This window comes from Microcebus murinus, chromosome 24, assembly GCF_040939455.1.
Source record: "Microcebus murinus isolate Inina chromosome 24, M.murinus_Inina_mat1.0, whole genome shotgun sequence".
NCBI lineage: Eukaryota > Metazoa > Chordata > Mammalia > Primates > Cheirogaleidae > Microcebus > Microcebus murinus.
The window spans coordinates 19,328,645-19,355,606 of NC_134127.1; the positions used below are offsets into that span (position 1 = coordinate 19,328,645).

The 26,962-nt window shown below is 57.2% G+C and overlaps 2 protein-coding genes across 3 annotated transcripts in view; one reads left to right on the plus strand and one right to left on the minus strand.

Annotated features, from left to right (window-relative positions):
- Positions 1-3,517, plus strand: part of BMP1 (bone morphogenetic protein 1) — a 37,666-nt gene extending 34,149 nt beyond the window's left edge. For both annotated transcript variants that reach the window (XM_012739267.3, XM_012739269.2), the window contains 2 exons: positions 1,144-1,394; positions 2,792-3,517. In XM_012739267.3, the coding sequence (XP_012594721.1) occupies positions 1,144-1,394; positions 2,792-2,926 (386 nt within the window). In that variant the 3' untranslated portion in view covers positions 2,927-3,517. The remainder of the gene's footprint in view (positions 1-1,143; positions 1,395-2,791) is intronic.
- A 3,926-nt stretch (positions 3,518-7,443) lies between these two features.
- On the minus strand, positions 7,444-20,066 carry PHYHIP (phytanoyl-CoA 2-hydroxylase interacting protein). The gene is made up of 5 exons (XM_012739271.3): positions 19,614-20,066; positions 16,144-16,336; positions 14,791-14,965; positions 12,838-12,955; positions 7,444-11,149 (listed from the first exon to the last, which is right to left on the minus strand). Exons 2-5 carry the CDS (start codon positions 16,306-16,308, stop codon positions 10,615-10,617), a joined length of 993 nt encoding a protein of 330 aa, XP_012594725.1. The 5' UTR covers positions 16,309-16,336; positions 19,614-20,066; the 3' UTR covers positions 7,444-10,614.
- Positions 20,067-26,962: the final 6,896 nt, after the last annotated feature.

Below are 26,962 nucleotides of genomic sequence, written 5' to 3' on the forward strand. Positions count from 1 at the left end.
AGTGCAGGTCACAGAAATGAGCTAAACGGAAGGAGGTCCCCATCCTCGAGGGGCTTGTCCTGCACTCGTTTGTTTGTTTATTCGGCAGCCACGGACTGAGCTCTCGCACCGCGAGCAGGCTGAGGGCGCGTGGCCATGAAGCAGGCGTGAGCCCGGCACCCCTGCCCGCCCCGGACTCACAGTGCAGAGATAAGTCAGGCACGCGGCATCGTGGCACAAGGGCAGGAAGGCGGGCGCTCGGGCCTAGCTGTGCGTGAGCTGGTAGAGCCACTCCGCAGCCCCGGCGCAGCCCAGGGTGTGCACAGGCGACAGCTGGTCATTTGGTTAGTCTGGAGCCTTGGGTATGTGAGGACAGCAGTGACGTGGGGACAGTGCAGCTGCAGAGAAAGGCTGGAGAAAGGCCAGGCCTGGGAGACCTAGAGTGCCAGGCCAAGGTGTCCCCCAGGAGCCTTGCAGTCTCTCTGTGGCCCTGAGCCACCCGTTGGGGTGTCCCCAGAGCTCAGGGGTCCACAGCTTCCCCTCCCCACTTCCACCCGTGGCCCTGATACAGCCCCACCAGCCCTCTCCACCTCCTCCCGGGAGACCCCAGGTGCGCAGGCAGAGGCCGGAGGGCTCCGGGAAGGGGGGCCACGCTCCCGTCCGCGCCTCCCAGCACAGGGTCACGACCCGGAGGCCCGGAACTCATCTGGCCCTCGGACCTGCTGTGTTTGGCCCACACTGTGTTTTTTAAAAACTTGAGCCAACATGTAAAAATCAGACGTTTTCACACAAAAACCCAGATGTACAGCTTCTCTCTTGAAAATGGAAGCTCTGGCAGTGCTGGGCCTGCATTCTTCCATGACAGCCATCAGCTGGAGCAAATTAGCAACGTCCCCTTTAGACAGAGTGTGCTGTCCCCAGCACCACCGCTCTGCACTGCCTCTCACTCACGGCGTCTCACCCTGAGCCTGCTCCCTCCACTGCCCCATTGTCCCCCAGCCTCTGCAGACATCAGCCCAGAGGTGGAGCCCCAGAGCACTTGTCCTGGGGCACAAGGCATGGCCCAGGTCCCAGCCCCCCTGTCACTAGCCATGTGGCCTTATCCACAGCCCCCGTCTGCCTGGGTGCTCCGGGGCTGGTGGCCAATCTTGTCATACCCTGCAGAGTGCGGGGGCCAGGTGCGGGCCGACGTGAAGACCAAGGACCTTTACTCCCACGCCCAGTTTGGTGACAACAACTACCCCGGGGGGCTGGACTGCGAGTGGGTCATCGTGGCCGAGGAGGGCTATGGCGTGGAGCTCGTGTTCCAGACCTTCGAGGTGGAGGAGGAGACAGACTGCGGCTACGACTACATGGAGCTCTTCGATGGCTACGACAGCACGGCCCCCAGGCTGGGGCGCTACTGCGGCTCAGGGGTGAGCCCCACCCCTCCTCATCCCCTCACTCAGCACTGTCCCCTCATTCCCGCCCCAATCCCAGCACCCATGGTGCAGGCCCCTGGAGGCCCAGGGTGCGAGGATGAGCACGGCACAGGCCTGGCCCTCTGCGGGCGCCCGGAGACCCAACCTGGTGGGGGGTGCTGCTCAGAGAAGCCACCCTGCCCTGGTCCGCCCTCACCCAGGAAACTCGCTCCCTTCTGAGCAACCCACAGATTCTTGCAGCCTCTGGGACAGGCCCTGCCCTGACCCAGGCTTGCTCAGTGGCCTGGGTCCCTGTCCCTGCCATCCCTCCCCGGCCCCCATCTCTCCCACGGCCACGCTCCAGGCAGCCTGGTGTCCCCGGGCGGGTTAAACCTCCCACGAGCTGCAGCAGCTGCTGGACCCAGCGTTGGCCTCCCGGGTCAACACTGGGTCTGAGGAGCAGAGGGCCGGCCTGCGTGTGGCTGGCAGGGGCTGAAACAAGGCAGAGTGGGAAGAGGCTCAGCGGCTCTGGCATCCCCTGGCGACCAGGCCAGCACCCCCCTCCCCGCTGTGCCCTTTCGAGTCACACACCAAACCCAGTGTCCCCAGGTGGCTTCTTCCAGAGACTTCCCCTAGGCTGGAGCCAAGGGAGGGGATCTGGGGAAGGAAAACAGTCAGGGCTTCCTGGCACAGCTACTGGAAATGTCCCCAAGGTTCTCAGAAATTCCTTCTCTGCCTAGAGGGCCAGGGCATCTGTGCACTAACGCTCTGCGGGTGGCCCACACTCTGAGTGGGCTTGCAGCAGCTACCGAAGGGCATCACCGAGGCCAGGACCAGGGCAGGACTGGGGGGTGGCAGAGTGCAGGTCCTGGGGAGACCGCGCCTCTCCCTGCGGCTTCCTCCACGCCCGCCAGAGAAGCAGCTGTGCCATCTTCTCTAGCAGCTGGGACTACAAGAAGGCAAAGCCACTCAGAGAAGCCCTCCATTTGCAAAACACTTCCACATTTGTCCTCTCCTTTTTGTTTCTCCAGCTGTCCTCCTGGGCTGGGAGAGTGGAGAGCTTTTGCTCCTGCTTGCAGTTGAGGGAAGTGCGTCCCAAAGAGGGCAGGTGGCTTGCCCTGGACTGCGGCACTAACCAGTTAGCAGCACAGCTGGGTTTAGAAAGCAGGGCTGACTCTGAACTTGAGCTCCTGTGCCCAGTGCTCTCTGCCTTTCCCCAGGACCCCCATTAAACTCCCGCTAGCCTAGTAAGAAAAAAAAACAACTCCCACTGGGGAGAGACTCTCTCCTTCAAGGGGCTGGGAACTCTGGTGACAGCTGGGAGGTATCTTCAGAGCCGGGCACCTTGGGGAGGGAAGAGGGGAGCCCCAGCCCCTCTTCTTCCACCTCATGCCATCCCTTTTCTCTGCCAGCCTCCCGAGGAGGTGTACTCGGCGGGGGATTCTGTCCTGGTGAAGTTCCACTCGGATGATACCATCACCAAAAAAGGCTTCCACCTGCGCTACACCAGCACCAAGTTCCAGGACACACTGCACAGCAGGAAGTGACCGCGGCCCTCGCACAGGGGGCGGGAAGGGAGGCCTGCTCCCCTCGGTCACCTAGACCGGACAGTGGGGGCGGGGGCCGGGGCGGGCGGAAGGCGACACACTGTCCCTGTCCCCCAGGCACCAGGGTCTGCAGGGCCTGTGGGCCAGGTGAGGCTGTCCCCAGGAGGTTGGGGCACTGGACTCCGTCATAAGCCACGTCCCCACCCCACCCCCACCAGGGCAAGGGGCCAGGGCCAGGGAGCCGGAGCTTTCACTGAGACACTTGAAGTGACCATTCCTCTCTGGGGGCCCTGCCCGGTGGCGGGAGGGACTGCCAGTGGGACCCCGCCACCTCCCCGACGTCTCTGTTGTGTATAGCCGGCGGCGTAATCCTCATTGTAACGGACGTCTCCCACCCCTGCTCCAGCCTAGGTGTGGTTCTCTTCTGAGCCCTCGCTGCCCTGTCCCCTGGGGCATGCGTGTCCCCTCGGGAGCCTCAGTGGGGAGCTGATGGGGAGCGGGTGGAGAAAAAAGACAGGGCTTCTCTGGGGCCCAGTGGCTGGCCAGCCACGAGGGGCACCCCAGTCAATAAACCGAAAGTGTTACAGCCAACGTCCTGTGCCAGATGCTGTCTGGGCCGCGGGGGCGGTGCTGTCTCTTTCCAGATGTGCCGGCTCGCTGTGCGGTGCGTCTGAGGCCGGCCGCCGCCAGGGCACCTGGCCTCACTGGCGGCCCTCTCTCCCATGACTCCAGGCCCCCCGAGGGTGTGATTTCACACTCGGGCACTCGCAAGCTCACAGGCGCCCACCACACCGTGTGCACATGCTGCGCCTGGCCCTCCCGCGCACAGGGAGGGGTAGAACATTCTATGAAGAGGCTCTTTGGTGGGGAGGGAGGAGGCATGTCAAAGGGGTTGGAGGTGTGTCTGTCCACCTGGGTTTCCTGGCTGTATCTGGGGAAGGCAGGTGGGCTGCAAGGGTGTCCAGCTAGGGTAGCACGCAGGAGCCAAGAAAGCCGCATCGGCTAGGCCAGGTCCCCTTGTTGGCCCCCCTGCCTGCCTTCCCCTTGGTCAGATGCCGAGTGCCTGCCCCGTGGGCCCTCCTCCCCTCCCAGAGACAAGAGCCAGAGCTCAGCAGCCACTGAGCAAACATTCCAGCTCTGGCCTCTCCTCCCAGGCGACCCAAGGCTGTGTCTTGTCCCTTCCTCCTTCCTGCCATTGCCCCCTCTCCACAGCCAACAGTAAGGCCCAGACCTGTGCCTCCCAGAGGCCAGGAGGAGAGAAGCCACATCCCTGTCCTTCCCTTCCCAGGCTATGCTCCCTCCCCTCTCCCTACATGGATCTCACAGGGCTGGGTCACACAGGGGAGGAAAACCCAGAGGGGACCCTGCTCCTAAGCTCCCAGATGCTGGAGATAGCCCGGCAGCCTGCTCTAATCCCTGGGGTCCCCCAGGGCCCTCAGTGGACTGCACGTCTTTTCCTGGCTCCCCCTGCTGCAGGGGCCAATGCTGTGCCAGATGTCGTCTGGACTCTGGGGGCCCACCCCCAGGGAGCGGTGCAGCCTGGTCGACCCCATATGAGCCCTTTAAGCAGAAAGCAGCAGTGGAAGCCAGACCTGCAGCTGCTCCTGTGATGTGCTCGCAGGGCTGTCCCCTCCAGGCAGCCACCCTCTCCTCCGGGCCTGAGCACAGGTGTGGCCCTGGAGCCTTGCAAGAGCGGGAGACGCCCAGAGAGGTCACTGCTGACTGCACCAGTGAAGTCACAGGCTGTGCTGGCCCCGCCACCCCTCATTGCCGCTTTGTCCTCAGCCCTCCAGGTTCTTCCGAAGCTCAAAGGATAACCCCAGCTCACAAGCCACGTGCCCAAAGGAGCCAGCGTCATAACCTCATCCAGACTGAGGGGCTCCAGCCCGCAGAGACATACCTGGTCCCCTACCCCTGATACAGTCCTTATGATCTGCATCAACGCACAGCTAGAGGCAGGCTCCAGATCGAGCCGTGCAGCCAGCTGGGCACATGTCCCAAGGTTCCATCACCCACATAGACGAGGACCTCCCAGGAACTCGTGCTGGCCAGCCGGCCCAGCCTTCCCAGGGCAGGCAGAGCCCCTCCAGTCCAGGCTGGGCCCAGCCAGGCACGCTCGGTGCCAGTAATAGTAAAAGACACAGAGCGGCCTGGAGACCCCGCCCAGACCAAAGCAGGACAGGAGCTTTGGTGCCAAGGGCCAGAGCCACCGCCACATGGGAGCTCCCAAACCACCCTGTGGTGTGGATGCAAATGAGCAGCTCCACAAGGCAGTGTGGGGCTTGCTGTTCCTGCCAGCCAAGAAGTGGGGGCACGGCCTGTCTGGAGGCGCACACGTCCACCTGCAGGTGCTTGCAGTCGGGCCGTAGGCAGCCCGAGCAGGGTGATGGGCAGAGAGGCAGAGGAAAAGGAGGAGGAGGAAGATTTTGAGGACAGGGGCCAGAGAGGGTCCGAGGAAGACAGGATGGTGCGGGGTAGGGGGAGCAAGGGTCTGCCTCCTGGGGTGGTGGGGGCTACACAGGACTTGGCTGCAGGCCACTGTGACGTATTTGAGAGCCCAGGAACCTGCTGTGTTCTCTGGGCCCAGCCCGCCCTCCCCTTCTGGCCGCTCAGGGTTCTAGACGGGCGACTCCAGGGCAGCTGCCCGTCTGCTCGGGTGATCCCATGGTAGAGGACGGCACATCTGCTCCTCCAACTGTGCCCAAGTCCCCGAGGTCCCCTGGACCCCCTGGATCCTGAGCACCTGAGGAGCATTGGGAGAGCCAGGATGGAGCTGCCTGACCCAGCCGAGAGGGCGCCACGAGACTGGCAGGAAGCCACGCTCGGCTCTGTGACCTCGGCCAGCTGCCCCCTCCCCAAACCTATCCCCTGTCCCCAGCACCCTTCCTGCTGTGGCCAGAGGCAGACTCGAAAACCCAATGTCTAGTCTCCAAAGCGGCCAGAGCCCAGGGGGCCAGGACACTGAAGCCACTGGGACGCTCCGCAGAGGTGCGGGACTCCCAGGGTCCACCACTGGCGCGACTGCAAAATTGGCAACGTCAGGTGGGTGCCTGGCTCTTCCCTGCCCATGCCCCACCCCACAGCCCTCTCGGTAGTAAATAGGTCCCAAGCCCGAGGGCTGACAAAGCCCATTCTGAACACCAGCTCTACCACATGGTGGGGGCTGTGTGGCCCTGAATGAGTCACTTCACCTCTCTGAACCTCGGTGTCTTCATCTAGAAACGTGGTTGTGAAGAAGGAATGAGATAACTTTCCAAGAGAGCCTGTCCCTGTGGCTGCCGAGTGGACGGCCTGCAGCCCCCTCCTCTCCCAGACAGTGTTCTCGCGCCTGCCCTGCTCTGTTCCTGTGCTAAAAGGAAAGTTCTGGGCAGGCAGGTTCCCAGACAGGCATGAGGAACTTAGCACAGAGCTGCGCCTGCCGAGGGGGCGCCGCTCACCCACAGCAAGGAGGGGCTTGCGGGCAGCGGGGGACATAATTTCTGGCGAGCTGGTTGCCTCCCCGGGCATCACCCAAGTCACGCCTCGTACTTGACTGTCCCTGCGCACAGGCTGGTTCTCAAATCTGTGAAAAGATTTGCTGCTCCAGTTTGCAAAAATAGTAGTGCCTGACTTGGAGAGTTGGGGAGAAGGCAGCCAGATGTTTTCCCCAGGGAACCATGAGCCCCGCTCCCCCACCCCAGCCTCCTGCAGACCAGGGCTGCTGGTCTCCTGCCCCGGCCCTTGCCCTTCCCCCACTCCCTTCCCCCACCCCGCGAACATCTGGTTCCAATCTCCTCCAGATGCTGTGGCCAAGCTGTTTTATGGCCAATCACCTCAGCTCAGCTTCCTGAAGGCCTCCCTCCATTTCAGGGAATGGTCCCTCCTGGTCCCTTTCCTTGGGACCCTGGCTACGTCTTTTCCTAACACGGAGAGATGTGACAAGGCCGGGGAAACTGTGAGGGTCCTCAGAGCTGGCTCCTCTCCTCCCACCGCGTTGCGGAGGGTGGGGGCTCTCATCTGCCCAGGACTCAAAGGAAAGATGCTAGCGCAGGAGGAATGGGCTGGGCAGGGAGGTGCAGGTGGGTGCCTGGGCACAGCAGCATGTTCGAGTTGGGGGGGTGCAAGTGTGTGCCACCACATGTTTGTGTGTGTGCACACGTGTGTGTGCGCGCGCGTGTGCCTGCACAGAAGAACACCCCACCTGGAACCTTTGTGGCCACTGCCTCATCTTCCCTCTCCACCTGGACTACAGACAGAGCCAACTCAGGGACGCGGAGCTGGATGGTGGCAGCTATGGCTCAGGGTTGTCCCCCACCTTGGCGCTCTCTCTGGCCTCCTAGGCTGTCCTTCAGATCCAGTGCAGGGAGGGGGTGTGTGTGTGTGTGCATGCACGTGGACTCTCTCCCTCCACCAGGTCAGATTAGACCCCAGGCCAGAAAGGACCCCAGAGTGGACACTGGCGGACACTCTGACCCAGCTCCGTCTGACCGGTGCTTGGAGCAGCCCGGGCTGGCCGCGTGCCAGGGACTGGCCATCTGGACAGAGCAAGGAGAAGCCCCCGGCTCTCTGGAGGGACCCACGTGGGGCCCCTCCCCTCCCACCTCCATTCACTGCCTTTGTCCCCCACTACAAGGGCTCTGGGAGCCAATCTCTCCCCTCAAGAAACCCAGAAGTGTTCACTAAAGGAAGAATGCAGCCTGCCCCTCTGGAGGACTCTGGAAACCTCTCAGCTGGGCGTGCGGGAGGCCTGTGCGGGCCTGCAGAGGCAGGAGGGTGGGCCCTGAGTCGCTCCCCATCTTCCAAGCGCTGCCCACTACTCCTTTAAATCAAGCCTCCCTGGTGTTTGTGACTCCACAGCCCCCCCTGGCGTTATTCTGGAAATAGGCAGGGCTTTGGGTGGCGGAAGTAACCTGGAGGAAGTAACCTGGAGGAAGACCCACAGCCAGGGTCTCACTGCCCGAGGTGGCCCTTGCACACACTAGGGGAGAAGGGCACAGGGCAGGAAGATGGGAAGATTCTAGTTTCTGAATCGAATCCTGGGCACAGCCGCCTACTGGCTGTAAGACATTGAGTGGCCTTGTTTGTGCCTCAGTGTCCATCTATTAAATGGGAATAATTCCACCTAGGGCCACAGCAGCCACCACCAGCCCGAGGTAGGTGCCTGGCAGGTAGCAGGAAGCGCTCATCCACCCTCCGCTTTGCTTCCTCCCCCAGAGAGGCTGTGCCCGAGCTCTGGATGACACAGTGAGTGTGGCCTGGAGTCAGGCGGAGTTGGTGAGGTGCCTCTGACTTTTCTGGAGCTTTCCTCCTCCAGAGAGGACCGCGGCAGTGCGTCCATCTGCAGCAGCAGACGCAGAGCTGACTCAGCTCTGCACGCGGCGGCCCTGCTGGGGGAGGGCACGCGCGGGCTCCTGGGAGAGGGAAATTCCATGGCATCTGGGTCCAGCAGTGACAAGCTGCTACAGCGGAAGGGCTCCAGATCGCTGCAGGTCCTCCTCTAGGAGCCTCAGTTTCCCCACAGGGGAAGTACCAGGTGGAACAAAAGGACTGTAAAGTCCCTTCCACGCTGGAGATGTGACTTTGCACCCTGAGGCGGGGCCCCCACAGCAGGACACGGGTGTTCCCTTGGAAGGATTCTGGGTGGCCTGTCCCGGGGGGCGTCCCCATTTAGCTCCTCTGTGGATTGTGCAACTCACCCACCCCACCTCCCAGGGCCCAAAGAGAGGCAGCGCCGTGATCTGAATGTGTGTCTCCCCCCAATTCATAGGTTGAGATCCTAAGTCCCCAAAATGCTAGAGTTAGGAGGTGGGGCCTTTGGGAGGTGCTCAGGTCAGGAGGGTGGAGCCCACATGGACGGGATGAGTGCTGTTGCAAAAGGAGCCCGAGGAAGCGTGTTCGCCATTACTGCCGAGCGAGGACACGGGGAGCAGACGGCCCACTGGGGCCCTTGCCGACGCGGAATCTGCCAGCGCCTTGGTCTTGCTTCGGCCTCCAGAGCTGTGAGAGATAAACGTCTGTGGTGTAGGAGCCACTCAGGCTGTGGCATTTTGTTACAGCAGCCGACTCGGTCAGGCGGGGCCCTCAGGCCGTGGTGGTTTATTGACACACATCGCAAGCACAGCACAGGCGGGTGCACCCCCAGCCTGGGGAGGACTCGGGGGCCGGGGAGGGCGGCGGGCCACCCCCACAGCAATGCTGTCAGCACAGGGGGGAGGGCCTGGGGCCCATGTTCTCTCCTTCTCCAAGCGTCTCCCAGAGCCTGCAGACCTCCTGCACCACCCACTGAGGCAGCCACCCACGCCACTCCCCGCCGCAGGGAGGTGACCGGCTGTTCACCTGCCGCTCACTGAGGCATGGCCCTGTTGGCCCGCCAGCTGCTTCTGTCCTTCATCACAGAAACCCTGCTGGGTGTCTGTAGTCTCTCTGTCACCTCTAAGGAAGTCGCCATGGGGGCTGCTCTCTTCTCCGCCCGGTGTCACCTCCATCATCCCCCAAGCAGCTCGCTGTGTCCCTCAGCTCCTCTCCTGGGCTCTCCCCCTGCTCTGCTCACTCAGGGAGTCCAGCCTCGCCACCCCTGCCCCGCACAACCGCAGGAAAATGCAGGGAGGCCCAGGGGAGACTTTGCCAAGGACTCCCCCGGGGAGGGGCTCGCAGCCCGCGGGGTGGCCAGGAGAGCAGACGGTGCCAGCAGAGGGGCGGGGGGCGGGTGGCAGAGGATCCGCAGTCCAGGTCATGCACAGGCACAGTACAGTCACTGCCCCGTGGCAGAGCGGGCGAGCAAAGCGAGCAGCCAGGCGGGGTGCCAGGGCTCTGCAGGGAAGCCCTCGGTTCCAGGCCAGGCCCCGTCGGGGCACGAGGTAGCCCAGTCCTGGCTGGGGAAGGGGTGCCTCTGGGTCTCAGGGGACTCCTCCCCCCTCCTCAACGCCAGAGGCTGCTGTCCCAGACCCCAGCGCTCTGAGCAAAGAGAAGGTGTGCTGGGGCATGTGTCACCTCCAGGTAGAAGGATGGAAAAATCCCAGCAGCTGGAAGCCCCCAAAGCCAAAGAAAACAGAGGGTCCCTTTCTAGAGAACAGGAGGAGTGTCCCCAGTGGGCAGGTGGAGAAAGGGAGGGACAGCCCCCCCATGCAGGAAGAGGGTTCTCTGGGCAAGGAGAAGCCAGGGCGTCACACGGTGCAGGAGACTATTTATAGGAGCAGGGTCCGGGCTGCGGTGGGAAGCCCCGAGGCCCAGCTTGGTGGGGAGGGGCATTCTGTGGTCGGCCCTGAGTGGGGTGGCTGGGGCTGAGGAAGGGCGCCCCACGGCTCTCCGCGTGTCCTCTGGAGGCAGCCAAGCTGCACAGGGGCTCCAGCCTAGTGAGGCTCCCTGGGAGAGCCCGGGAGGGGCCAGGCCTCTGGGAGACAGGGCCTGGGGGACACAAAGAACAGCAGGACGGGGAAACCAAAGGGAAGGGGAGGTTCTCCAGGGATCCAACCCACCCACCAACCTACTGAGGCTAAGCAGCCTTTCCAAGTCCGCCAGGCCTGGGGTGGGCCACACTTACCAAGAGGACCACCATCTGTCGCCTCCAGTGCCAAGGGGCGGGGGGAGGGTAGCCGGGCCAAGCGGAGGGAGCAGGGGTGCAGGGGAGAGAAAGCCAGCTCCCTGAACCTGGGCCACGCCCCTCCATCTTCCCGTCATCTCTCCCTCGCCCCCCAGCTCCCTGGGAGTCCCTAGCGGCCCACGCTAATGTTGCAGGTCTTGCAGCTGGGGTCCTTCTTGGCATCGGCGGTGGACAGGCTCATGAGCTGGTGCCCGCTGATCTCCCCCAGCGTGCCCAGGGACAGGTCAACGGGCTCGGTGTAGATGATCTCCAGGATGAGGTCCTGGGCGTGGCGGAAGACCAGCTCCCCGTCCTCCACGCTGCAGGTCAGGAACTTGTTGCAGGCAATGTCCAGGAGGGGCAGGCGGTCGCGGCAGAAGCGGTCCCCCAGCGAGCCCTTGGGCGCCAGCACCAGGATGGCGTAGTGGTAGGCCGTGTACATGCAGTAGAAGTCCGCGAAGTACAGGTTGGTGCTGGGGTTGAAGAGGCGCTGGGCAGGGATCTGGAAGCGCCAGCGGCCGTAGGGGGAGTCCTGCGGGGGCTGGCCCGTGTTGAACTCCGTGTTGCAGCTGAAGAAGACCCCGTGGAGCATGCCGCTCGTGGGGGAGCCGTGGCTGCCGCTGTTGTCCTTCAGGTAGGGCTGGAGCATGTTCCCGCAGTGGGTCCTGCCAGCCCCGGGGAGAGAAGATGGCTCAGGTTAGCCAGGCTCAGGCTTGGCGGCTGCGTGGGGTCGAGAAGGGAGAGGGCCAGCCCAGCTCCCAGCCACCCCCACTAGTCGCAAGTAGAGCATTCCAGAATGCAAGAGCAAGGAGGGCCCCCCTCCAGCTCCTGGGGGAGCGCTCATCCAGCCCACTCCTTTGCAGAGAAGGATCTGAACCTGTCACTCCCCAGCTTGAAACCCTTTGATGGGCTTGCATGAAAAGCAAGGCCCCTCACGGCCTGGTCTTTCCAGCTTCCTAGTCGCTGCCCACCTCCTACCACCCCACCTGCCACCCACCCACCTCCACGCTCTCCCTCCTCTGTGCTCTTCCCTCTGCCTGGTCTGACTGCCCTGTCCGCCCTTCCCCACCTGGCTTGGCAAACTCCTAATCGTCCTTCAAGCCCCAGCACTGGTGTCCGCCTCTCCCTAAAACCTCCAGGGAACAGCAGGCACTTGCATTTGACAAATATTTGGCCGCCTACCATGTGCAGGATGCTGAGTTTTGCTCAACAATTACGCACACTCGTTACATTAAATCTTTCCACACCATCTCCCCGACCCGACTCTGAGGTTCTCGAAAGGGTAGACTGCGCCTTTGTCTTTATGTCCTGGCACCAAGCAAGGCACCTGGCACACATGGGTGCTCCCCGCCTCCCTCTTTCTCACTGCGTCTCTTCTTTAACACAAAGAAGAGACGAACTGGGCCACTGCATCTCTTCTTTAACACAAACACCAAAGACCCCCGAGGTCCTCACTGCCCTGGGGTAGGGTCGAAATGCCCCACCCCAGCTGACCATGAGGATAAAGACTGTCAGAGCAGCGGCTCGCCCTGGCTCAGCTTCAGAAGGACACAGACTTGGAGCAGTGTCAGCAGGCATGGGGGAGGGTGGACACCCCCTGGTGCTGCCTCGCTCTTGCCTGGACCTGGCTGTCCTGAGTGACAAGTGACTTGCTGGCTCGACTGGACAACCTGCTTTCTCTCTGGGCCTCAGGTTCCTCATCTGTATGCTGGGGTTGTTGGATCTACTCACCAAATTTCAAACGTTTTTGGACTGCAGACCCTTTTTATCTTTTTCCCCCAAGAAAATTATACATAGGCAGGGCAAAGGCAAATAACACTGAGGCTGCTATGGCCAGACGATGGGGTGGGGCCCGCCAAGCCCCATCCTCTGATCCGCAGCCCTCAGCAGCATTCGCAGGGGCTCCCCGAGGTGTCGCCCCCGAGCCCAGGCTCCTTGGCATCCAGTTTGAAGCCACCAAGCTGGAAGCTGCCTAGAGCCCTTGGTGCTCAGATCTCTCTTGTATCCTGCTCTCCTTGCCACCTGCCCTGTGGGCCCAGGGCCTGGATTGGAGAGACAGCTGACCTGCGGTGGCAGACCCCTGTGCAAGGAACTGTCCCAGAGGAGGCTCAAACCCCGAGTCTCACCCCTTGGGCTTGTTAGCACAGTGCTGTGCCAGAAGGTTCCTGTCCCCAGAGCCCTGAGCTCCCCTAAGCCTAATTCTAAAGTAATGGTCACTTCAGAGCCAGCCTGGTGACGTGAGGGCATATGGAGCCCAGAGGAGGTCCTGGTAACCGCCAGGGTGGGGTGACCTTGGACAGCCAGGCAGGAGCAGGCGGGGCTGGGGCAGGGAGGAGAGGCCCGGTGGGCATACCTGGCGTGCTGGAAGTACTCCTTGTGGTGGTTGCGGTAGAAGACGGAGAAGCGGAGCATGCGGCCTGCGATCTGCTCGGCCTTCTCCTGCAGCTGGGCCAGGTGCTCCTTGGCATAATCTGCAAGAGCCAGGGGGGGGGGTGAGCCAAGGACCAGCTGAGTGGTCACAACCACCTCCTGTCCCCCAACTCGCACCCCCATCGTGCATGTCCGGCCAACCTCTGTCTGAGGCCGGAGTGGCAGGGGAGACAAATCATGGAATGTTGGACTCAAACGGGAACAGGCCAGCTAGCCTCTGGTGGGAGCAGGGAGAGCGGCACACTGCCTGTCCTCGTCACCTCCGCACCTCATCACTCAGGGCTCTCCAGGTTGGGAAAGGGCAGGAGGCTGCCCAGTCCTCACTCCTGGACCCAGGGACTGTCATCCCAGGCCACCCTCATGTTTAAAGAGGACAAGTTGGCAAAAAAAAAAAAAAAAAAAGATTCGAGAGGGCGGAATGTGAGGTCCTTTTGAGACAGCCCCTCAAGTCTAGCAAATAGGAGGCTGCCCACACCCCCGCCTGGAAGTGGGTTGTAATTACAGGTGGGTGGTCAAAGAATCCTGGGGGACCTGGGCCTGGGGCGATGGCCCTCTGCTTGGGCATCTCGGGAGAAATAGGATAATAAAACTGAACCCCTGGGGCCCAGGCAGGGCAGCTGCTAGCTGCACAGGACCTTGGCACGAATTAGAAAAAGGTGCCCTTCCGTCCTTGCTGATGCAGCCCTGGCCGGAGCACTTGGATTGGCAGGAGGAGTGTGGACTGGATGGCAGCTGTCCCCAGCTCCCCAGTTTGAATTAAATGCCCACTACGTGTGGAGGTCTTGGGAGGGAAACCAAGACACTTTCCCCGCAAGGAGCAGAAATGCCCTCAGAGAGTGGGGTTTTGTAGCAGAATCAGGAAAAAAGCATCATTCAAAAGACAACAGCAGCTCAAGGAGATTTGGGGCATAGACCTTGGCAGAGGATGAAACCAGCAGCCTCGGAGGCCTGGGGCTAAGAATGTTCCCTGCCCCTTCCTTGTGACAGAGGGATCTGGAGCAGTTCTCCCCGTGGACACCAGAAGAATGGAATCTTGTGGGGCAGATCCTGGGTCATTAGTGAACAAGTACACATAAGCCTGGTGTTTGTTTATTCATTCCTGCTGGAGTCTGCAGGTTACGTTCTGCTAAGAGAGCTTGCAGGGCCATTGAATAGGGACCATTTTCCCAGGCTCAGTGGAGGCTCAGAACAAGCAAAATGTGATCGTCCCACCAATCACATTTGACCGATAAGCAAAATGTGGTCTGGGCATGCAATGGAATACTACCCAGCCTTGAAAAGGAAGAGGACTCTGACACACGCTACAGTATGGCCGATCCACGAGGACATCGTGCTACGTGAAACAAGCCAGTCGCAAAAGGACAAATACTGAATGATTCCACCGATGTGTGGTCCCCAGAGGAGTCAAACCCATGGAGACAGAAAATAGAATGCGGGTTGGCAGGGGAAATGGGAAGTGGTTGTTTAGTGGGTTAGAGTCTCAGTTTTCCAAGATGGAAGAGTTCTGGAGATTGGTTGCAATGTGAATCTACTTAACACGACTGAACTGTGCATTTAAAAAGGGTCAAGATGGTAAATTTCATGTGATGCATATTTTACCACAATCTTAAAAAAGATGCTTGCACCAAGCCAGGAAAGTAAGTTCATCCCTTTACGTACGTGGTCTTGCCCGCACGATTAGTCATGCTCACATCTGCCTCTGATGTGAGAAAAGGTCTCGTCCACGTGGGTCCCCACCCCCCACCCCCATGGCCTGAGCTTACTCCCCAGTGTATGGCAGGGGTCGTAAGTGTTTGCTGGATTAAGATGAAGCCCCTGTCTTGACCACACTAAGGCAGATGTGCCGAAGCCGCAGGACAGTAACAGCAGGGCTCACCCCCGGTGCAGAACTCGACCGTCTCGCTCCAGCCGGACACCAGGTACTCGCCATCGCTCTGCTTCACGGCCGTCTGCACGGCCACGCTGTACTCTGTGCGGGGGCTCAGGAACCAGTGGCCTCTCACCGTCATGGGCAGTGGCACTGCCTTGGCCACAAGCTTGGTGGGGACATCCTGAGAAACGGGGTAGAGACAGACAGCCGGGAGTCAAACTGGGGGGCACGCCCAATCTTGGCATGCGCCAGAATCCCCGCTCCCCAGATGTTCCTCCCGAGCATGGCCAGAGTCTCAGGGATCCGATGGCTCCAAGTCCCGGCCACCATTTTCCTGCAGAAGCCAGTGGTGGCCACCGGGAAGGCCACATAGACCCTCCCAGCCTCTCCTCTCCTTAAGCCCCGCTGCCGCCCCGTTCTCCTGGGAACGGGAGGAGAAGGCCCCAGGGGAGAAGGCCCCCAAAGTTGAGGGCGGCAAGGCCTCCGTTTTTGAGGGAGACTTTGAGAGCTCTGCACACTGCAGTGCCGTCTCCACGGCAACGGCAAATGCTGAGAAGCCAGGGAGGAAGGAAAAATATGCCTTATTCTTTGGGGGGGAGGGTTAAGGGGGTGGTGTTGAACATTCACGTCACCGTGGCAACTGGCCTGCCAAAAGACACCCAGATCGGGAGAGCCGGTTCCAGAGAGAGAGGGTGAGTAACCCACGCCAGTGCCGTCGTTGTGGGCGCCAGCTCCTGCCCGCCTCACTCTCCCCTACCTCTGCCAGCCCGCAAGGATGGGAGGCCCCCTCCCACCCACCCCCACCCCAGCCTGTCACCCCGGAAGAGGACACACCGCACAGGACCCTCTCTCGTTCCTTCTCCAAACCAAGTCAACAGCAGGCCAGCAGGTGAGGGGAGCACTGAGTACCCCAAAGAGGGGCCCCACCCCTGCCCGAAGCCCATGCTGCCCACCCAGCCAACAACAAGGCTGCTCCACGAGTGGGGATTTGTCAGGACCTGAGACGTCACCCCCACGTGTGATACCTGCGGCCCCACCCCAACTGGGCTCTCTGCCCCTGTCTGAAGTCCCAGTCGTGGTGCTGATAGCAGCACTCCCTCTGTGCTAGGCCCCGTGCCAAGCACCACGCAAACATTACTCATCGGATCCTCTCAACGACCCTGTGAGGTTGGCATTATCATTCCCTTTCCACCAGCAAGGGAACGCAAGCTCAGAGAGGTCAAGTAACTTCCCCAAGGTAACACAGCAAGGATGTTAACCAGGACTCTGACTCCACACCACCACTTGCAGGTGTGCCACTCTCCTGCCTCCTTCAAGAACAGGTGCTGGGGAGAGGTGCCCAGGGCTCCTTCTACTCACCCGGTGCTTGAACTTGTTGGAGTTCTTGTTCTCCTTCTTGTTGAGGTCGATGAAGTAATGGGTGACCCTCTCCAGGTCACTGTCCTCCATGGCCCAGGAGATGCGGAAGGAGTCGCAGGTGATGTTGTTGATCTCAATGCTGTGGGGGGTGGACAGCAGCTCCATGCTGCCTCTGGTTTGGCTCCTGTGGGGACTGACGGGGAGGGGAAGAATGAGCTCCACCCTCACCCACACAGAGCTTTCTGGAATGTCCCCCTCCCAGTATCCCCTGTGAGGACCCAGGGATTGCACCTGCTCAGAGAGCTGATGGAATAGACTGCAGGGGGAAGGCCGGAGGGGGAGGACCCAAGGTGGGACGGGTGCCCCGGGGCAGTGCTCTCTGCTCCCCTTGGAGGGGTCTGCAGAGCAGACGGCACCTGACAGGTGGCAGAGGCAGTGGGAACACGGCAAACGCCGGGCGGGGACAGATTTGCAGCAGATGGAGCCGAGGAGGGCGGGGGCCCTCAGCCAGCAGGCGTGAAAAGAGAAGGGGTTGGGGGTGGAGAGACGGGGGAGGGCGGAGGACAGGCAGGAAGCACCTGCCGAGGACCCACGGTGCCAGGCTTGGGCAGGTGACGGCAGTGGCAGCCAAGGCCACAAGTGCCAAGGCCCTCGAACTTGGGCCCCTCTCCTCTCCGGGGGTGGCTCAGCAAGGGCCAGCCCCGCCAGGGCTGGAGGACAGGGACACGTAGGTGCACATGGCCCCAGGCCGGAGGGAGTGGGAGCACAAGCCACAGCCCACTGCAAGCTCTTTTCCTACCCAGAAGGTTTTTGGCAATCCCTCTGTTTTCAATCCTTTCAACAATTAGTTTTAACACCGACATCTAGTGGGGGCTGAGCACGTGCTAATAGCTTCACAAACATCCCCTGCTAGCCTCACAGTGGGGACGTGCTATTATTATTCCCATTTTACAGATGAGGCAACTGAGGCAAGGGGGGTACTAACCTGCCCAAGGCCATGCAGTAGCAAACCATTTGAACTCCAGAGCTCTTTACTGTTAAGCCAAGGCCATGTCCCCCCTCCCCTAGTGTGTGCGTGGAGGGCACACGCAACATGCTTTCACTGCCTGTCCTCCTTCCATCCCTTCTTTCCTTTCAAGCAATTGCCTTTTCCCTCCCCTCCCTGTCCTGCTCCTCTGGTTCTACCCTTCTGTCTGGTGCTCTTCCAGGTACGAAAGGGCCACACCAACATCACGCTCAGTTGTGCTTCGTCTAGGAAGGGCTGACTCTGGCCTTGGCTTTGGCCCGGCCGCCCTGAGCTCCGGGATGGAGAAGGGAGTGCGGGAGGGGGTGAGGCGTCTGGGAGGAGGCAGATGAGGGTGGGGCTTTCTCCAGGGGCAGTCGGTCTCATGCTTCCCCTCCCTTCCTCAAGCCCAGCTCTTGGCACACAGGAGTTTTCCGAGTGTCATTTCCTTCTCTCCTTTCTTCCCTCTTTTTCTCCTCCCCTTGCCTAGGAGCTAGGGGCGTGTGCAAAAGCAGGTACTTTTATTTATAGCTCCCAGAAGATCCAGCCCACACTCTCCCGTCAGTTAAGCCTGCTCCAGAGCCTGGCACCTCTAAATTAACCTGTGGGCTGCCTGGGTGGCAGGTACAGGTTGAAGGCTAAGGGTGCTGGCCCTCGCTGCCCCAGGGTGTCACTCAAGTCCTGTTGCATCTTAGTCTCCCACCCCAGAGCCAAATGCCAGTGGCTTCGTGCACAGGGAATCCTAAGGCAAATTAAGCATGGGGCTGCTGCCAGGCCCACCCCATAATAAAACAGATGGGATTGGGTGTCTAGAAGCAACCCTACGATAATAAACCAGTTTGTAATTCTCAGGACAGGTGTGGAGCAGTGGGGTGTTACCACCTCCCAGGCTCCCAGTGAGAAGCTCCCAGGGAGACACATGTGTGCCCCTCCCACACACATGAGCACAGACACACGCCTGCCCACGAGTGACGCAGCCCACAGCCGCCCCCAGCGGGCTCCTATTCCTGCCTCGATGCCTCCTCTCCTCACAGTCTCCCCAGAATTCGGGGCAGCTGTGTGTGGCGGTTGGGGTCTCCAGGACCTGCGTGGATGTTCGTCCCTTCCTCCTCGCAGTTCTGGGAAGGCTGAGATGACACCCCCACCCAAGCTTGGGAGGATGGCAGGGAGTGCCACCGAGAAGCCTGGGGTGGACCTGCGGTGGGCGTGAACCCCAGTTTTCTACACCCCGATGCCTGGGGAAGGGCAGGGTGTGAGGGACAGGTCGGGACAACACCCGAGAAACACCCACACTCCCAAGTGGATCCACCCCGAGACAAGCATGTACACACCCACACTCAGGCAGGCAGGCACGCACGCACACACGTGTGCCAAGCGTGCCCACCCACACGCACCCCACACCTCCGCGGACACCCTCGCTGCCCCACGCTCAGCCACGCACTCAGGCACCTCTCGCCACCCTCCACAGTCCAAGAATGCCCCGCAGTCTCCCTCCACAGCTGTCGCCTCCAAACACACCAGACGCGTTCGTGTCCACAGGCTCACGCACACCTTCTCACAAGCCATATTTGGGGAAAAGAGGAAGCCACAGGCACCAACATGCGTGCGTGCCACCTCCACAAGCAGGCACGCAGCCCACATGCCTGCCTGCACACACATGTGCATTCGCACACGCGTCAGCCCCCGCCCGGATTCTGGTATTCTCTCTCCTGAGTCTTCTCCGGGCTCAAAGACACAGACTTTGCCTCTGGCCCCACTCTGCCAGCCCTGACGGCTCATGCCAACAGGTCTGCGCACCTACGCAGGTCTGCCCACAGACCAGGGCTTCTGCCCAGGCTCGCCACTGCCCACCCCGCCCTGCTCCCGAGTTGCAGCCCCCGCCTAGAAGCCCCCGGGTTGCATGCACCCCCCAACGTGTACTCCCACATACGTGACAAGTGACATGTCCACCCTAAATGCACTGTCTCACAGTGCCTCCACCCACGCATGCCACAGGCTACTCAGGTAAGTGTCCCCCCACATGTACCTCACGTGTGCAAGAAAGATATGTTTGGAGACATGCCTCACTCCAGTTGAAACCCACATATGAGCACATTGCATGCACACAGACCCGTCTGCCCAGACAGCCTCGGTCTCCTGGCGAGTGTGTGCACAGTGGTACACACTGACACCCCTTCCCCGCTCTGGTTCGGAAAAGCCACCGTGTGCCAGAGGGGAAGCTTCCCCCACCCGCCGTCCCTGTTGGCATCGCTGACTGCAGCAGAATGGTCACGGGGTGACTAACTGTGGTGCCCCAGAGACAGGATCCAGCTGTTAACCCCTTTGAAAGGGCCCGAGGGAAAGGGGACAAGGTCGTCGGGCCTGGAAATCCAGGTGGGCACCCCCGGCAGTGGCAGGACCCTGGAGCCCCCGGCTCCCAGCCCCTCAGGATGGACAGCAGAATGCTCAGGGGAGGAAGGGCACTCACCTGGCTCCACCGGGCTCTGCAGAGGAAGACCTGGCAGGGAGGGAAGGGAGAGACCTCTGTGTGGACAAGCTCCCCAGGCAGGGGGACAGCGGCCAGATGCCTGGGTCACAGGCAGCGGTGGGCGCTCGCTCCTTTCCCGGCCGCCAGGGAGGCTGCGTCCATGCCCTGCGGGCAGCTCCTGTCTGGCTCCGCAGGCGCCGCTGCTGCTGCCCCCGTGAGACGATGTTCCCAGCCCAGCGCAAGAAGAGAGGCAAGAGCGAAATCAAAGCGGCGTGGAGGAGAGAGAGAGGCAGGGAAGGCGAGAGAACGAGAGCGCCAGACCGAATCTGGCTCCACCAATGGGATCAGTGGCTGCGCAGCGTCAGGTGATAACCAGCGAGCTCCGCTCCGTCCCTGCTCCCCGGGCTGGGAGGGGACAGGGCACAGGGTCTCCCAGGGAGCTACACAGACATCCTTGGAGACAGCAGCCGCTGCCGCCTGTCCCCCATCCTTCCAGGATGAGCTGCCCTCAGAAGTCCCTCCAACACTCCCCTACTTGGAAATCTCTGACTTGAAGGCAGCCCCCAAACTTTAGGGTGCTGGGAGAGGGGTGGAGCTTAGCCCAGGGCTCGAGCCCCCAAACAAGGATTCTGATTGGGGGAAGGGGAGGGGCCCTCGTGAAGGGGAAGGGTCCGGATGGGGTGTGGGAGTCAGGGGGCCGCCCTGCCTTCGGTCTGGATCCTCTCCTGGGGGCCTTTCACTGGTCCATGGCTCCATTTTCTTACCGACTCTGCCAAGAGCTATCAGACCTGCAGCACGAGGGACCCTGCTTGTCTAGCAAGAAGCCTCTGGCTGCTTCCGTGTCTCCGTGGAAAGGGGCAGGAGAGAGAGGTTATAGCGAGGGGTGCACAGAGGCGAGAAGGCGGGGGTGGGAGGACACAGGGAGCTTTGAGCATTCTCATCCCAGCCAACCCTCTGGGCTTGGAGGAAACCCAGCCCCAGGCACCTTGGCCAGAGATTGTAATATTTGCTCTCGCGTGGGCAGCAGACACCAAGAAACAAGGACCCCACAGAGGCAGTCCGTCATAAAGAACACCCAAGGAAACGTTTGAGTCAAGCAATGACAGTGACAAAGGGTCTATGCAGGAGTGAAATCAGTGGGCTTGCAGCCAGGCAGATGTGGTGAGAATTTCTGCTCTATCACTTTGCAGCTGGGAGACATCGTACAAGCGACTCAACCTGTCTCTTCATCTGTCAAATGGGATCACACAGGTCTATTGGCATCACGAAATGAGATGATTAGGCAAATCACCCAGCTCTGGGCCTGGCACTTAAGAAATGCCAGTCACCTGTCGGAGATGTTATCATACCTGTCTGTGATTGACAGTGCCTGCCTGCAGGGAGCCCGGAGTCTTCCAGGGGAGAAGAGGTGGCTTTCAGATGGCACAATCAGACCGCAAGGAGTACGTAGCTAGACTGCAGGGCACAGGCAGGGACTCAGAGAAGGAAGAGCCGGCACAGAGGGGGCCGTGGAGACAGGGGTGGGGTGGGGTCGGGGAGGGCTTGGTGAGGACAGCAGACATGACAACGCAGGCCCAGGGTGAGGCTTCAGAGAGCCGGAGAAGGGGTGACCAGAGCATAAGGGACACTCGCTGAGAAGGACTCGGGGCTGTGGGCATTGGCAGCAAAGGTCAGAGGAAGTGACACTGTGCAGAAAGCTAAGAGTTCACAGACTGCAAGACAAGCAGAAGCCAATCCCGCATTACAGGGGTGTGAGAACCCGAGCGAGTTTGGTCAGATCCTGCTCGGCAGAATGCAGCGTGGCGTGTGACAGTGAGGCAGGATTAAGCACTCTCTCGGCGAGACAGGACTGGGTCCTGCCCCCACACACCTTTGAAACCCAGAGAAGATGCGGAACACGACCTTGTGGTTACGGCCAGCGCCAGACGTCTGGACTAAAAACCCTGTCCCTGGGACCAATGTGAGCAAAAAGGCAGGTGCTCTATGACTCAGTTTCCCCTTATGTCAAAGGAAGACCAGTCCCAGCCCATCTCTGCCTCCCGCCTTCTCAGGGTGGCATGCAGAGACCGCATGAGGTCATGGGGCCCCAGCAGTGAACAATGGCCATCTGAATGCCCCTTTGTGGAGCTGCGCTAGCCTCAGGTAAAGGCACAGCCCTCCCAGAGCTTCTGCCTCTTCTTGCCTTGGAGGACTTCTCTACAGATCACGAGGGAAAACACATGGTAAGAACAGTACGCAGCGTGCCAAGTATAACTAACTCCATGTGAAACCAAGCAAACAACTGCCAGGGTGCACTTCTGCGGCATTCTTATTTTTAATAACTTTTTATTACACAAGTAGTACATGATCATTGCAGAAAGATGAGAAATTTCATTTTAAATTTAAGAGAGAATTAAAATCTCTAATTTTCCCACCATTCAGAAACAGGCATAGAATATAGGCACATAGTTTATTAACAAAAACGGTATAAAAGTAAAAATGCTGTTTTATGGCCTGTTTGTTTCACTCTGTAATGCTTTCTCTGGTCATCACATAATCTTTCTACAGTATCATTTAAAATTGCTGTCCGATGTTCTATTGTCAGGTCATATACCTTTTGGGGGAGCAATCCCATACCCTTCTTTGATTATTTCCCCCCCAATTCTAAACAATGCTGCAATGAACATTCTTACAGCAAAATCTCATCCCATACCTTAGTTATATTTCCAATAACATATTAAAGAGAATGGACCTTAATTGGATACTGATTTAAACAAACTGTTAAAAAAAAAAAAAGACCCTATGTGGCAAATGGAGATATTTGAATACTAACTAGATGTTTGATAATATTTAGGAATTATTAGCTTTGACAATGATATTGTGGCTATTTTTTTAAAAAGAGTGCTTACTCTTAGAGATATGTCTTATAATATTTATGGGTTGATAAAGACATTATATCTGTGATTTATTTCAAAATAAGCTGGGACAAGGGAGTCGGTGGTGTAGAGATGAAACAACAGTAGATAATAGCTGCAGCTGGGTACTTTGAGACCCAATAAACCATTCTCTTTACTTGTGTGTGTGTTGGAAAGTTTCTATATTAGACATTATATCTAACCTATCTTACAATAATAACAAAGCATTTATTAAGCACCAAGACACAGTGCCAGGCACGTGATTCTCATAACCTTGAGAGAGAGATTCATCAACCCCCTTTTTAAAGGTGGGTGGTGGAAAAAGAGACTCAGCCCATAAGTAGTAAAACTAGTATTCAAATTCTGGTCTGAGTACAAAGGCCAGATTCTTCATGGTAGAAGGATGGATAGTGAATACAGAGTCTGATGTAACAGAGAATGAGGCTATAAGTAAAAAATATTTACAGACTTATGCACTTTATAGACTCAAAATGTGTGTGTGTATTTCCCCATGGCTGAACTAAGTACAGAGATTCAATGAGTCAATGAATACATCCACATCCAAACAGTCCATAAAGACCACTTTGTTCATTTACATGTGTTTACAATGACAAGAGTGAGTAAGGACTATTTAGAAGAGCCACACGGGTTTCCCAGGGTTTATTTACTCTGTCCTTTTGAAATTATGTTTAGACATCCTCCAATCCTCACCAGTCATCTATTTTGAACTTACTAAAGGGCATTAAAATGATGCTAAACACTAGACACATTTCTGAGCATTAACTCAACTAAAGAATAGAATAAATATTTTAGCTGTTTTAAAAACTTACATAATGGCCGGGCATGATGGCTCACACATGTAATCTTAGTATTCAGGTAGGCTGATGTGGGAAGGTCACTAGAGCTCAGGAGTTAGAGACCAGCCTGAGCAAGAGGAAGACCCCATCTCTACTACAAAAATAGAAAAAAAATTAGCCGGGCAACTAAAAATAGAAAAAATTAATGGGGCGTGGTGGCACACACCTGTAGTCCCAGCTAGTCGGGAGGCTGAGGCAGGAGGATCGCTTGAGCCCAGGAGTTTGAAGTTGCTGTGCGCTAGGCTGATGCCATAGCACTCTAGCCCAGGTGACACAGTGAGATTCTGTCTCAAAAAAAAAAAAAAAAAAAAAAGAAACTTCAAGGGGAAAAGATCAAGAACAATGATGAAAGGGAATTGCAAGTGAAACAAGAAGTCGAAAGACTCATGTAGAATCATGGTATTAGAATAGTAAATTATACCTGATGTGGAAGAACACAATGTAGGAAATACAAAATGCCACTGAGCACAGCATGGCAGGCACTGGGACAAGAGTTAGACATGCTGAACACAAGCTACTGCCATGATGTCTAAACTCACTCAATATTTGCCACACTTACTCTATTAAGAGAGTTATTTACAGAAGAAACTATAGAGAAGACAGATGAAAATACAACTCAAAGATGGCTTTTACATCATTAGCACTGACTTTAAATTACCTCCTGGAATCAGTCTGCCCTTATTTTTCTAAAGCACATCCAGATTTTCCAATTGGTCTTACTACAAACTAGAATTCATTCTTCCATTAAAAAGAAAATGTAGTGGGTGCCTAACTAGGTACCAGGCACTGTTGTAGGCAATGAGGATACTGCAGTTGGGGCAGGGGGAGGAGGAAACCAAAATTCCTGCTCTTATGGGGCTTACATTCCAGTGTGTGTGTGTGTGGGGGGGGGAGACAGACACTTAAATAAGTAAGTAAATAAATTCTGTTGTCTATTAAATGGCGATGAATACTATAGAGAAAAATAAATCAGTAAATACGGACAGGAAATATCATGGTGGGTGGGGAGTTTTGATTTTAAATAGGGACATCAGAGAAGGTCTCTTTGAGAAGGAGACTTTGGGATTTAAAAAAAAAACAAACAAAAAATAACTCTGATTGAAGGGAGGGAGGGAGCCATGCAGACTCGTGTGAGGGAAGAGAATTCCGGGGAGCAGGTGCAGAGGTCCTGAGGCAGAAGCATGCCCGACATGGTCCAGAAAGAGCACTAGGGGCCAGTGCGGCCGGGACAGTGAGTGAGCAGACTATGCAAGGGTGCAAGGAGTTGAGGCCAGAGAGATGGTGGGCGGAGGGGCAGATGATGCAGGGCTGCGTAGGCCATTCTAGAGCTCTTGGTTTTCACTCTGATATGGGAAGCCCTTGGGAAGTGCAGAGCCAGAGATGTGACCTAATGTGAAATATGTCAGTGGCACTATGTGGGGACTACACTGGTGGGGAGGGGGCCAGGTGGAAGGAGGCCAGTTCGGAGGCTATTAAGATAATCAGGGCCAAAACTGATGGTGGCCTGCGCCAGGGTGGCAAGAAAGAGTAAGATCCCAGATATGTATTGAAGAGCTGACATATTAGATGTAGTGCATAAGAGAAAGAGATGCGTCAAGAAGAACCGCAAGATGTTTAACCTGAACCACTACAGGGATGCAGTTGCTATTTACTGAGATGGGTACCCCCTTGGAGGAGTAGTCCAAGGAGGAAGATCAAAAGTTTGGATGTGTACATAGGTTTAAGATGCCTAGGAGACATCCAAGCGAAGGAGGTATGGAATAGGTAGAGATACACACCTGGAATTCAGAGAGCTCCAGACTGCACATAAGCATTTAGGAGTCATCAATATACAGTACACTGTTTGAAGCCAAGCAACTGGACCACTGCCAAGGGAGTAAATATAGGGGGAAAAGGGAAGGATTCCGAAGACAGAATCTTAGAGCTCTCCAATGTGTAGCGGTCAAGGCGATAAGGAGGAATCAGCAAAAGAATGGTCTGCAGAATGATGCAAATCAATTAGGATAAATTACGCATCAAGAACATGTAATAGCTTGAACTTGGGCAGTGTTCTCATACCACACATTCCTTTTCTTCTTCCAATACATATCAAAACAGTTCCTTATTCATTTCATGTTTTCACTGCCCATCAAGAATTCACAAGAACAGGCCAGGTGCAGTGGCTCATGTCTGTAACCCTAGCACTCTGTGAGGCCGAGGTGAGTGGATCATTTCAGCTCAGGAGTTCAAGACCAGCCTGAGCAATAGTGAGACCCTATTTCTACTAAAAATAGAAAGAAAATTAGCTGGACAACTAAAAAATATATAGAAAAAATTAGCCAGACATGGTGGCACATGCCTGTAGTCCCAGCTACTTGGGAGGCTGAGGCAGGAAAATTGTTTGAACCCAGGAGTATGAGATTGCTGGGAGCTAGGCTGATGCCACAGCACTCTAGCCCAGGCAACAGAATGACTCTGTCTCAAAAAAAAAAAAAAAAGAATTCACAGGAACAGGCATTTGACAGCGTCTGTTCATACCTTCCCAAAGTTGCACTTAGACCCAAAAACTCTATTTATTCTTAAGAGTTTGGTTATTAGTTTCATTGAGTTAATTGTCAGAAAAGAATGAGTTTATTATAGTAATCTCTTTAAGAGACTTGTGAAAATAAAATGCGATAAAATGTTGTTAATAACAAATTAAGATTTGCTAGAATCATGTCCATTACACAGGGTTTGGCTACTAATAATTTACAAGTTTCCTTTGAGTCTAGATGAAAGACTAAACACTCTTTGGGAGAAAATGAAGGAGAGAAAGTAGGGGGACAAGTAAAGTAAGAAAGCACAATGGGGCCGGGCGCGGTGGCTCACGCCTGTAATCCTAGCTCTCTGGGAGGCCGAGGCGGGCGGATCGTTCGAGTTCAGGAGTTCGAAACCAACCTGAGCAAGAGCGAGACCCCGTCTCTACTATAAATAGAAAGAAATTAATTGGCCAACTAATATATACAGAAAAAATTAGCTGGGCATGGTGGAACATGCCAGTAGTGCCAGCTACTCGGGAGGCTGAGGCAGAAGGATCGCTTGAGCCCAGGAGTTTGAGGTTGCTGTGAGCTAGGCTGACGCCACGGCACTCACTCTAGCCTGGGCAACAAAGTGAGACTCTGTCTCAAAAAAAAAAAAAAAAAAAAAAAGAAAGCACAATGGTACTGAAAGTATAAAGTATATTAGCTCAATTAGAGGGAAGGTTGGAGAATATTCTTGAAGGGAAAGTATAATAATCATTGTCAGGAAGTAACCACCAAAGTGTCAAAAACAGAAGGCCCTATTTAAGTGTTCTCTCCTCTTCTCCTTTCAGGGGTGAACAATGCTGTGGAAACTCAATAAACATTACCAAAAGGAAATTGGTTAAATAAATGATGGAAGTGGCTCATGCCTGTAATCCTAGCACTCTGGGAGGCTGAGGCAGGGAGGATCACTTGAGGTCAGGAGTTCAAGACCAGCCTGAACAAGAACAAGATACCCATCTCTACAAAAACAAAAAAGAAAAATTAGCCGGGCATGGTGGCACATGCTTGTAGTTCCAGCTACTTGGGATGCTAAGGCAGGAGGATCGCTTGAGCCC

Coding starts and splice junctions, on each gene's coding strand:
- PHYHIP (XM_012739271.3), bottom strand. CDS start 16,308: ATGGAGCTGCTGTCCACCCCCCACAGCATTGAGATCAACAACATCACC. Junction 12,956..14,790: donor GGTCGAGTTCTGCACCGGGG/GTGAGCCCTGCT, acceptor TGGCTCTTGCAG/ATTATGCCAAGGAGCACCTG. Junction 11,150..12,837: donor GAGTACTTCCAGCACGCCAG/GTATGCCCACCG, acceptor CGGGGCTGGCAG/GACCCACTGCGGGAACATGC.